Source organism: Uloborus diversus, chromosome 9, assembly GCF_026930045.1.
Source record: "Uloborus diversus isolate 005 chromosome 9, Udiv.v.3.1, whole genome shotgun sequence".
NCBI classification, from domain to species: domain Eukaryota; kingdom Metazoa; phylum Arthropoda; class Arachnida; order Araneae; family Uloboridae; genus Uloborus; species Uloborus diversus.
The window spans coordinates 17,239,762-17,252,967 of NC_072739.1; the positions used below are offsets into that span (position 1 = coordinate 17,239,762).

At 35.4% G+C, this 13,206-nt stretch overlaps 1 protein-coding gene across 1 annotated transcript in view; it reads right to left on the reverse strand.

Annotated features, from left to right (window-relative positions):
- The window catches only part of LOC129229779 (uncharacterized), a 47,802-nt gene that overhangs the window by 16,166 nt on the left and 18,430 nt on the right, over nt 1–13,206 (reverse strand). The window contains exon 2 of the mRNA XM_054864153.1: nt 583–702. Within this exon, the coding sequence (XP_054720128.1) occupies nt 583–625 (43 nt within the window). The 5' untranslated portion in view covers nt 626–702. The remainder of the gene's footprint in view (nt 1–582; nt 703–13,206) is intronic.

A 13,206-nucleotide genomic window follows, 5' to 3' on the forward strand; every position in this document is an offset into this window, starting at 1 on the left:
CAAGTGTTTAAACAATTGATTTAGAAAACAAATAATTTTTGCATTTATATGTGAAATCAATTCGTACATAAAAGCGTACGAAATGTGTGTGTGTGTGTGTGTGTTTTGTGTGTGTGTGTGTGTGTGTGTGTGTGTGTGTGTGGTTTCGTATGGTTGCAATTGAAGATTTTCAACATATCTAGAGGGGAAGCAGCTTTCCTGCAGGCTCTCGGTTGATTTCGTAGAGCAGTTCGGCTATTTTCGTAAATTTTCACATGGCAGCATTAGCGAGAACATCATTTTTCTCCCCCTTTTTAATAAAAAGAAATGCAAATAGAAAAAAGATATTGAAAATTTAAAATGGAACTATACTTTTTTTAACGTAAAAAGAAAAAAAAAAGGGACCAGATTTGGGGAGGGGAGGGGAAACGGACTTCTAAGGACTTGAAACTTAAAAAGGGACTTTGGAAGGGGAGCAAGCTAGGAAGCCTAAAGACACTATTATTTTTCCCTCGGCCAGTGAGATCAGGAATAAAATAGATCGGAAAGAATAGTTAACAAAAATGAATGAAAATCGGTGTAAAAAAATAAAAGCTCACATACCATTGTACCATACATGGTACTCTGCAACCTCGTCATTAATCATGGCAAATGCTGAAAATATCGCCTGTTCCACATCTTGTGCACATAGTTACTGTCTTTCACATCTAGTTCAACATAAACCTGCAATAAAGAACGTTTTCTGAATAAAAAGAAATTAATAAGTATTTTAATAAATTAAATTCACTGCACAACCTCTCTAGTACGGACATCTATAGCGGCCCGTTAAGTGTCCGCTCATAAAAGAGACACGGAAAATAAAAATCAAGGTTTTCTCTAGTTTATTTATCGTCTCCAAAGAGAAAACTTAGGGTATTTTCCCAATATGCGATGTACAGCTATATAATTGGAGCAAACCTAAGTCGTAATGCTATGATTAGGATCTGCGCAGCCTTCACAATGCTGCCAGGTTAGGTTTGCCCGAACTATAGTTGTATACATGCAATACACCATTCAGCCCAGTTATCACATCCAGAGACTGCAGTTTCGTTCTTATTAGAACTTCTCAGTCTTGAATAGTGAATAAACGACCGAGCTTGAAGCAGATGTAGTTCTGTCTTAGCCCTGGCTTAGGGACGCGTAACTTACTGCAATATAGTTGTCAAATTACTCAATAGATGGGGCCACTGAAATCAATTTTTTGTAGGAAATGCAATTAACGCCACCTATTGAGTAACTAGATTACTTGAGCTGCAGATCGCGCATTACGAGAAAACCAAACCTTGTTTACCTTGTTCAAATATTTATGTATGAAGAAAGTTGTTAGCGCTTTAATCAAAACAATAGCCAAAAAAAAAAAAAAAAAAAAAAAAAGAGAAGGGTTAAAAAAAAAAGTAAGAGAGCGAGAGAGAGTGGCAATGAACAAGTTTATTACACCTATGTACAACAAAATTTATTTAATACATAAGAAGGTGAAAGTATCAGTTTGAAATTTTCTAATGTCACAAAAATGTGTCGCAAAAAATAATTTTCAGAACCTCGGCTGAAATATGCATGAATTCAATTCAAACGACTAAATAAAAGTTTTCTTAAGCCAAACTGCTTGTAAAAATAAATTCTTGATAGTGAATCTTCAAAGCATGTTTCCCCAACATATTTCACGCTGTTACTTCAAAAAACCCAAGCCAATAATCCCATAAAACACACACGGGGAAGATATTTTAAGAAACTAATTTTTGCGTACCAAATCGTTTCGATACACACAATAGGAGCCAAAAACAAGCACGAGAACGTTGCCATCTGCGCCCAACAAATTACCGTCATTTAAACAAAAACATGAGAGATCGTCTGCAGTTACGCGCGGAATAAATAAATACTAAAGGCGGTGAAACCATTCAAAACAGGAAGTTACTAGAATTAGATCCATAAATTCCCTTAAGTAAAGCTTTTAGAAACTCTGGATAAATCTTGAAATATTTATTAACTCCAAATGTTAATAGATAGAAAACATGAGTTTCTTTCACAGACACGGAAGCAAGAAGGTGCTAGTTACGAAAGAATTGGTAGATCTGAGACTTGAAGGGCATGTGGATGAGTGGATGATATAAATCTGAGTTTTTTTTTTTTTTTTTTTTTCAGTTCTGTTCGTTTCATCTTTGGGTGGAGCTAGCTTATTAATCACTGTCTTAAATGATTTAAGCGTGGATTCTTGTGCAGGGGACATCTGCTACAAACGAACAATACTGTTAGTCGAGCAATGACATTTGATAATAAATTTTGAAGGATTAAGTTTGAAAAACTGGATAAATTTTTGGTGTCACTGTTAAAATTCCTATGGCGGATTTATGTATTTTTTTTTTTTTTTAACTTATCAAATTTGTCTTAGTTCAATTTTACTGTTTTCTCTCTCCCTTTTGCAATATTCCATCTCTTTATAAAATACGAAATCACGTTTTTCTTTCTTTCTTTCTTTTTTTTTTTTTTTTTTTCTTTTTAAAGCTGTTTACTGTTTTAGATTTACCCAGACTTATTTCAGACATTCCATCTGACTTTTGATACAGAAACGTCAGATTTGAATTTAGACATTAGGAGAGATTGAAAAGATTTTTAAAAAAATTTTTAAAAAAACTCGTTAAAAAGAGAGATTTTTGTTGCGTACAAAAACGCAACAAAAGTATAAAATACAGATTTCGGATAAACAATAGAATGAGAAATTGCATAATAACTGAGGCTATTATATACCAATTATGATAACGGCACTTCTTTTAAACTTTTTCATATTGAATGTTCTTGTACGTTAAACATTAGCATTTAAATCAATGCAAAACAACATTAATTTTGCATATTTTTGTGTAACTTTTATCTTTTCAATGAATTACACAAGTTCTTTTGTTGAAAATAATAGTAAATTTCTGTTGATGATTAGAAGGTTTCAATTAAAAGAGTAACATATGCACAGGAACATGCATATTTAAAAATAACGTTTAAAAAATGGCAAACTCGTGTTTTGGGATATACACTGTTAAAAAAATCCTGAAAGTTCAGGTAGTTTTCTGACTGATTTTAACAGAATATTTCCGTAATGCTTCAAAACGTAATTTTTCCTTACAACAACGTAAACATTCCGACGAAAACGGAAATTTTCCATTTCTAGGGTTGCCGCTGTGCTGTACTTTGCTCTGATTAGTCTTCAAGTCATGATAAACATCCCTTATTGATAGTGCTTATTAATCGCACTGTTACATTTTGCTGATTAAAAGCATATTTAGAATAACAACTCGGATGCTGTTGACAAAATAGATAGCTTGCTATTTCATGTCTGGAGAGTAATATACTCGTTATGTCGAAATTGTTTATACGCCTTTGAGCTTTGTAGGTTTGGAAAAAATGTTCGCGCCATTTTTAGACAGGCAGATGTGTGATATGTTTAGCCTAAGTATAATGCTTATGCACTAAAAATCTATGTTGCTATTCCAATGAGTGAAAAATTCGGAAATCACCGGGGGGGGGGAGGGGAGTATACATCATCTGAGCAAACAATTCTTCACGTGTATGTCAATGATTCTGTTTTTAAACACAGTAAATTGGTATGCGGTACTCTCCATCAGGTATATTATTCCACGATCAAGTCAACCGGTTTTTAATGGTATTTTGACTCATTCTGCAAATAAAAATATTCTATTTTTCATGTATGCTTTTCCATGCCACGCCAGAATATGTACGAGGAGAAGTCGAAAAAAATATCGAGCAGTATCAGCATCAAAAATTGGTGTTATATTCAAATCCACTAATTTCCTTGTTGGTACTTTTCGATTATTTTTATTCATCTGAAGGTGCGAATTTCGAGATGGATGCTTGAAAGGTAAGTTATCAAGCAAAAATGTCACTTAAAATATATTTTAGTAATAAATACAAATTAAAAAAAATAATAGTTTTTGAATAGTTAAACTATTTTTTTATTATATATCATTTTTAACATAGAATAGAAAAACGAGAATGAAATTTCAATAAAATATGTGAAAATGAGAAACGAAAAAATAGCGCAACGAAAAATCAAGAACCGAAAGTTCTGTAAAGACACAGAAAATTTAAAAACGGAAAAATAGATGAACGGAAAATTTAAAAACGGAAAAATAGATCAACGGAAAGAAGAGAAATGGAATTTTCGTTAAATCACGGAAAATTTATAAATGGAAGAACAGAACTAAACGGAGAAATGAGAAATGGAACTTCTGTTAAGTCACGGAAAATAATTTAACGGAAACGTAATATTTACGGCAACTTTGCTGCCGGTACTTTATCCGTTATTTTCAGGAAATTTTTTTAACAGTGTATGAAACCTAATTTTCAATACAAAACGCTATGAAATTAATGATGTAAAGACATACGACCAAAGCCAAATACGAAAGAAGCTTTTGATGATGTCGTTACATCCGTTCCTCACAACTTCTTGTCTTGCAACCTCCAAAGCTCGTGTCCACAACTTTTTGATTTTTTTTTCTCCTTTTTTGATGCTATTGCTTATATTTTTAAACAGTGTAATGTTTCAGAGTCGAAAATTTGAGCTAAATTTACCAAAATATGAAAGTGTATTTGTCACGAACTTCCCCCCTCGCGTTCAAAACGTGACTTCATCAATTTGTGGGCGACCCCTAGCCAGATGCGGTTTTTATTCCATCCTGTCCGGCAAATAAAAATAATAAAATTAATAAAAGGTACCGAATATTTCCGCCAGCAAGTTCCAAACAATGCACTCGCTTCAAAATTGTGGGAAAAGTAGACCCCAGGTTCTACTTAGTAACTTTTCGAGTTGATGCATCTTATCTAACTTTTTTTTTCTATGAAATGCCATAAAAGCTATTAGGTAAAAAAAATCTTGACACTTGACTGACATTTATCAAATCACGGATTTAACACCCTCCAAAAGACACATTTTCTGCTCAAAATAAAAACAACAACAGAAATCTCTCGCCGTTTAGGTTCATAGGGAACAGGATGCTAAAACACAATGTAACCCCGCCACTTTAATGCCCAATGTTGCTTGCCCCTTCGCTTGAGGCCGGCGAAGCATAAATAAAGCACTTTCCGTGAAGTATTTTCCCCCTGTTTTGGCAACAACTAAAAAAAAAAAAAAATTTTTCATCCTGCATGAGTCACGATCGATTTCCACCTGATCGAATTCTGACAGCGATGTGTGGTGGGTGTAGTGTTGTAAATCGATTTATTATGCAATACAGAAAACTCACTTTTTATAACATTTGAGGAGTTTATAACAGTTATCCTTACTGAATTTTGGCTCACGTTTTTGGTCTTTAACAAATTAAATTTCAGAACGCATGTGAAATCCTGCTCATTGCTAAAGAAAAAAATATGTAAGAAAATCTTGTGGTCCACAGAAAATAAAAGCGTTTAGTTAATTTATGAAAAAAAAATGTGTAGAGATGGTATATCATACCAATTCATTAAAACATTTTATAAATTGGTATGATATACCATCAATTACAGTCAATTCACGATTCCTTCGCATTTACATGTGGGCATAAAAAGCTATATTTCGATATATTTCACGTTATTATTGCCTATAAACCACTATGACTGCAACGAGTCCTGTCAACCCCACTGTGTCATATACAACATGCGAATATTCATCTCTGTCGAAAAAAAATCATGATAGTTCCGAAAAACTGACAAATAAATAGAACAACTTAATTTTTGTTTATGTTACTCTTACTATCAAAAACAAAACAGAAAGAAAAAAAAATACTTTTAAAATAATAATAACACAAGTGGCGTACTTAGTACTTAGCGGATGAGTACCGAAGTCTATACACGCTACTGAATAACAGTATTTTTTTACAACTGTTAAAAATATAAGTTCTACGAATGACAACAAAATTTTCGAACAAAATAAGATATCAAATAATTTTGTTTCAAAATATCCTATATAAGAAGAAAAAAATTAATTTTGTGATGAATGAATAATTATAAATTTGATATTAGAGGTACAAATAAGTGTAAAAGCTACATGTTTTGGGGTTGACGCAACTGAATACAACTTTTATTGTTATTTGTTCGTTTAACGTTATTTTTTTCATCTCTTAACTCAATTACTGCAACCTAAAGTAGTTTTGCCGATTCCTACCGAAGCAAATTTGAGAGCAATTTTCATTTGCTTCACACTTTTCCATTTTACGCTCAAACGGAAATTGTTTCTTCCTCAAAAAAAAAAAAAAAAATTCACCCCCTAACTGAAGCAAATCGCTTTACTAGCACCAATGAGCTACAGCCACGATGGCACAGTGCAGCAGCAACACAACACCTCAACCCCATTCAAAAACAAATTAGCGCTCCGTAAATCACGGTCTTAAAGTGTGAAGGGTCAAATTCATACACCGTAATTACGGCTCGGCTGGATAGGGTCATTATTAACACACGGTACCCCGCGCATATTAATATTAATTAACCAGGAAGTTCCCCACTGTGCATTGTTTCGGGGCGGAAATAGGCTGTCGGCTTAGTTCTTGGGCTAAAGATGTCAATGCGCAACAAATAACATAATGCTCCTGAAAAGATTAATGAGGAACTACTTGTTATAGCTTCGGGTTGGATGGGAAAATTTATTAAACTCTAATGAAGAGGTTATGGGTTAGTGGAATTGTGGGGCAAAACAGAAACAAAATGGTGTAATGTTCAAGCTGTACTACGTCAAATTTCATAAGGCACGCGAGTTAGATAAGTAAAACAGATTTGCAATAACGGAATTGAAATAGCTTATTAAAATATCCGTTTAATAACGATTCGTAAGGGGTTATTGTATTGCAACAGAACGAAATGATATTTTTTCCGCTGCCACATTTTTTTTTAAATAAAATTTCATGAACTATGCCGAATGTGTTCAGCCTTTAGAAAAAAAAAACATTTTTTCCTAACACATGAAACGTGAAACAATTTAAATTTTGTGGAAATTTGAATAAATATTCTCAAGTAGCCACTAGTGTTTTTAACCAAAAGTTTGAGCATCGAGGAAATGTAGCTACAGTGACACCTGTGTATAACGATACTGTCTATAACGATAACCTGTCTATAACTTTTTTTTTTTTTTTTGGCCCCAGCAAAATGTTAGCATGAATAATCAAATTGTCCATTACGATATTTTTTTTAGGTCCCAACAGTATCGTTGTAGACAGGTTTTACTGTACCCGTTTTTTTGTATCTGACCCTTATGGTTTTTTTTTTTCTATTTGCTTTTTCAGAGTTAGTAGTCTTGTCTACTAACCATGTAGACACTTCATGCCTTGCTGTAATAAAGTGTTTGTACTTTATTGGTGCAATGTTCTTTCTATTTACGTAACAATGTTTTGTAGTGATTATAATCCATAAACCTATATTCAGGCTAGTGCTGTAGCTGTTTGTTTTTGTTTAGTGTTTTGAGAGCAGATTCGACAAGTAAAACCAACTAATATGGCAGCGGCGTACGCAGACAAATCAGTTCGGGGGGGGGGGGGGCGAGCTCGAAAGTCTTTGAGCTGGGGGGGGGGATACTTATGAACTGTAGCTAAGAAATGTTCATGTATCGCTTTTCTTATATCAATACGAATGTAAGATTTCAAAAATACATCATAAAAAAAACTTGTTATTTATTATAATTTTTATAATTAATTTTGAAAATTTCGGGGGGGGGGGGCTGTAGCCCTATCAGCCCACCCCCTGGGTACGCCACTGAATATGAGCTACTTTGGATAACGCTGGGAGAGAAAAATTTTTAAACCTCCTGTCAAATGACAGCTAGTTAAATGACAAAATACAATACGCAAACCTCTTCCAGAGTAAATAGTTTAAGCGCTTTCATTAGTTGGGTCAATAGAAGGTATTTATTTAAACACGAATGGGAGGAAACCCAAGTTTCCTATGCTTTTACCTTTCAACTAGACATTTTTTAAAAGAAAATACCTAGAAGGTGGACAGGTGTGTTTGCTAGTGCTTACACATCTTTTCTTGGAATTTTGAGCCTGTGCAATATTCAGCCTAAAAGCGATTCAGCTCGATCCTCTCAAAAATATAATAGCAAGAAATACTAAGCAAGCAATCAAGCTCCAGCGGGCCCCCGAGTCAACCCCTACCGAAATTCCTTCCCTTTTGCTTGCTTTTTTCATTCGGTGTCGGGGCAAGGGAATTTTGCCCCTGCTGCCCTCCCCTCGGGGCTGCCCTGGCTGCAGTCTATCACATAAAGGATATTACCACAAAAACAATGAAAAGTCGAAGTTACGACCATTCATTAGGGTGACGACACAAAATAGATAGGTAGATACAAACAACTATAGAGCAGCAGTTGATAGGAGTATACCCCACCTAGTCCCATAAATATGATTTCGGATTATACAACAGAATTAAGTCATAGGTAGTGCTACTTTGGAAAAGTAGTTAAGCCATCCTATTTTCTAATCTAACTTGGAACTTTTTGGCTTTCTAGCAAACAAGAGTTTAGCACTGGATATTGGAGAAGCCTTGTATTATCTGATAGCTTTTAAGTAAATATTCTTAGTTTTCTAACTTTGTAAGCTCTAAAAACGAAGATTTTGCAGAAACCGCTACAAGCAACTGCTCCAAGATTTCTTGGAATAAAATTTCTTTGACGCTAAGTTGTGCCAACCACTATTATTTGCTTTGTGTTTACTGCAGCTTGGGAAAACTACCCAAAAGCGCCACACACAAAACTAAATTTAAAAACTATCATTCAAAGCAGGTAAGTAACAAAGAAACTTTTGAACAAACAATGAAGAACACACCTTGTTCCTGCAGACACCCCGTGGGACATTTGTGTCACTTCAAAATCGCTTTTCGAATACTCATTCCAAAAAAAGAACGCGCGTCCTCGGGATGGCATTCCAGGAATTAAATGGTCCCCGCACTCCTCTCTCGACAAAGCAGACGATATCTGTGCCGCCCGCATGTCATATCCAACAAAAGGGAAAATATGCAGCCTTCCTTTGACCGCGACAACAGAAGGCGGCTTTCCCAACTCCCCCCATGGAACTTCTTGCCAATTATCCAACTTCACTGCTCTGAGGGATTCTGGGGGCGTGAGCTGCCAACGCAGGGGGTGGAATGGAAGAAGGCGATAAAACAATGAAGTGAAGAAGATGGAGAGGTTTGGAGATGTACGAGGGCAGAATGGAACGGGAAGTTGTCTACCAAATGTAGCGCCAAGTTCCGAGTTTGTCAGTGAACATGCAGCATATGGTAAAATCGCACGACGAATTCGTAGAATTTTTTAAATGAGAATAGGTTGTAGATCAGTTGTTCGAGTATACAAAATTGTTAAAGTACAAGTTAAGAGCTGTAGACAATAGCTGTTAGAATTATATAACTTCAGAGAATGATTACAATAATAGCTGGAACATTGAAAGTTGTTGATTAGTACGTTGTAGAGCGCAGTTTTTAGCAAATAGTAATTTGAAGATGTAGAGCAGCAGACGCCAAATGGCGAACCGTGGTCGAAAAATTGGAGCAGCATAAAACTATTTTGAAAGTCTTCCTCAAATAAATTACTTAAAAACATCCTTCTGAAGGGTACAACATTTAGAGACATTTTCCCCCCAATGTTTTTATTCTTTCTAATAGTAATTGACTGATTTGAAGCATTAACTTGGACATTGTATGAACACATACTTTTGGAAAACGTGTTCGTGTTTTCAGTCAAAATTATCGGAGCCCATCTCGAACACACTCTTTGCACAAAAAGGCCGCCTTCGCAAACCTAACTTAAAACAGCAACTTTGCAGCGAAGGAAGTTGCATATTACACAAGAGTGTGGTTGTTAGAGCCAGTGCTGTTAAAAAGGTATGATAAAGCTTGACCACGGAGAGATGTCGGATGACCTTGAAGTGAAACATCATTTGTAAGAGGTGGAATCAGCCAGAAAGCGCCGAGTAGTAAGAGGCACGTTCTCGCTGATTCCATCTATTGCAAAATAGTAACAAACAACCTTTTACAAATGATACAAATAATGCTCTTTAGCTTCAAGATCAACCGTCATCTCTCCGTGGTCAAGATTTAGTAGCATTTAATCAATTACAACTACCACTATTTCCTAAAATGGTACAATAGAGAAGCAGGTAAGTAATTTTTTTCGCAAGCAACTCTTCATTTCCCAAGGCATTAATATTTTCTTTTTCTCTTAATAAGTTTTTCTTGTATAATTTGACACCAATTTTTGTCGATTAAGGACGAAATTATTAAGCTTCTTTAATATTTAGGAAAACTAGCAACCTTATTCAGCCATGTAAAAACAATATTTTGAACGCTGAACTTTGACTTGAAAATCTTCTCGACCCAAGTAAAAACTAAAGATCCCGTGACCCGCGGTTGTCTTCTTTCTGGGGGAGATAGGGGCCGAAAGATCCATTGTGTTCAGTGCTTAAGAAGACAGACGAAAAGCAAATTGATGAAGATTGAAAGACACACTGAAGGCGTGAGAACCACTGTGTGAGCCATTTGACCCATGTTGTATTGAAATGCTATCTGTCTTGGTAGTTCTTGAGCATTCTTTAAAACTCCATATAAGACATAAATTGGGGTCCGCTTTGTGGCCCTTTCATAACATTTCATATATTTTGAAAGTGGCCCTTACGCAAAATTGCGCATTTTAAAAGAGGCTCGTTCCCAAACTCCACACCTCAAAAAAAAAAAAAAAAAAAAAAGGCCTTGTTACTGTCTGACCACGTATTGTATGGAAAGGCAAACATCCGGTTTACACGAGGAAATGGACGCATCTATTAGTTTTGGGGATGTCAGATTTTGCAGATGTATGTTAGCCTTTAAATTAAGCAGAGTCTCATTCAAATGAGCGGAACACGCGCATCAAATTTTTATTTTCCCCCCTCATTCAGATGGACTCGTCTTAATTGGACGTTTGCCAATTCCATGCAATCTGTGGTCAAACAGTACGAAATTCTGCGTTGTAAAATTGGTTTTTTCATAAAATTCCCATTAAAAGTAAACCTTTCATGAAATACCTTATACAGTGGCCGCCGCTGATGTGAATCACGTTTGTTCTAAACAGTTTAAATTCCAAAAAGCCGCCGCTGATGTGAATCACGTTTGTTCTAAACAGTTTAAATTCCAAAAAGCCGCCGCTGATGTGAATCACGTTTGCTCTAAACAGTTTCAATTCCAAAAAGCGGTTGATTCAATAAAGCGGCTACTTCAATAAAGCTGGATTTTGTTCTGTTTTTGAAAATTTGATACATTAAAGCGGTTAATTCAATTAAGCACTGATTCAATTGACCGGCGTCCACTGTACTTAAAATAATCCCTTCAGAAAATTCAGCATCGTTTTCATTTCACAAAATTCTACTTCATTTTGTCTTTTACACAATTGTTTTGCTCACATTACCCCCCCCCCTCCCCTATGGAGTTTTAGATTAAATCACGATAATTAAAACTGATCTTTATGATAAGAGAGGATCCCCCCCCCTCCTCACACACCCCACAAAATGGGCACGAAAAAAAAAAGAAATTTGAATCGATGTGAATCTGGACGGTACAAGAATTACGCAACTTTATAAAACCGGGGCACACAAAACAGAATGCATAATTGTACAAAGAAAACAAGAACAATGAACACTTGCATGACGATCAATCAATTTTTCAAAACACTAAGCTCTCACGCCTTCTGTGCAGTCTCAGCTTGTAACGTAACATAGGTGGCCGAATATTAGCATCTTCGAATGCACATTACGTTAGACTGGTTTTGAAATAAAGTAGACCCTCGTTTTACGCGGGGGTTACGTTCCACGGAAATGTGGCGTAAATCGAAACCGCGTAAATTGAGACCTAATACTAGTGTTAAAATAGGGGTTTGGTTCCGTAGATAACAAAATATTTCATTCTAGTGATGACTAATTGTATAATAAGTTTAATGTGTACTTATATCGACTTTTATGCACAACATGCAAAAAGAAAACATAAATCAATTTCGTGTTCTGTTTATAAAGAGGAGCTGGCTATGATAGTCTTTTGGCAGTCATTAAGAATTTTTCTCTGTAATTCTTTGCAGAGCATTAACGCATCCATGATCAATTGCGTTACTTCTATGATAGAATCTTCCTTCACTAACAAATCAGAAAGATCATTTCTATTGTCTAGGAATGGCTCAAATTTTTCAATGTGAACGTTTTTGTTTGTTCGTCACCGACGTCGGTATCCTCGTTGCTCTTGTTCTCCTTTGTCCCTCGTAAAAGCTGTTCTTCCAGACAGTTCTAAACTGTGAAAGTTTAATAACTTTACTTCTGGAAAGAGCTCTAGAACCAATCGCATAAAATGTCTCCAGTAGCTCAAGCTCAATTATTTGCACGGCAAAATGCAGTTGATTACGCGTAATCTGCAATCTTTAGGAGTTTGGATTTTGAAAGAGGGAAATTTTTATCTGTTTGCATTGCCGCATCCGCGTAAAACCGAAACTCATCCACGTAAAATAAAATAAAGGTGTCAAATCTTAAACCGCGTATAATCGAAACCGCATAAAATAAACCCGTGCAAAACGAGGGTCTGCTGTACTCTATTGTTCGGTATCATATTTAAAAAAAATTTTAAAGCGAAAAGTAGGAACAATGTAATGGACAAATTCAAAATACAAATAACTTAATCTACTAAGCACCTTACAGTGCTTTTATAGGAGGTCACTGTGACCTCCCAAAACATTTCTTTATTCGGAAAATGTTTCCTGTTGGTTAGGAAAATTTGAAAAAAAAAAAAAAAAAAATATATATATATATATATATATATATATATAGCAGTATTGCGCTTATTTATTTCTTAAATGGTGCATGATGTCCCTTCTTATCTCATTTGCGTAGAAGTCAAATGTGATCATCACATGTCCAACCACGTGCTATCGTGCAATAAAATTTGGAGTTTCATTAGGTTAAATTGAGATTGTCTCCTTAAAAAAATAAGTTCTGCTATCGCCCAGCAAAATTTGGAGTTTCATGAGTTCAAATTGAGATTGTCTGACTTCGCAAAAATTTAAGTTTTGCTAATCGTCCAGCAAAATTTAAGTTCTACTAATCGTCCAGCAAAATTTAAAGTTTCATTAGGTTTAAAGACGTACCGAGTAGCACTTTGGCCGAGTAGCCGAGTACTGAGTACTCGGTCTTTCACTACTCGGCCGAGTACCGAGTTACCGAG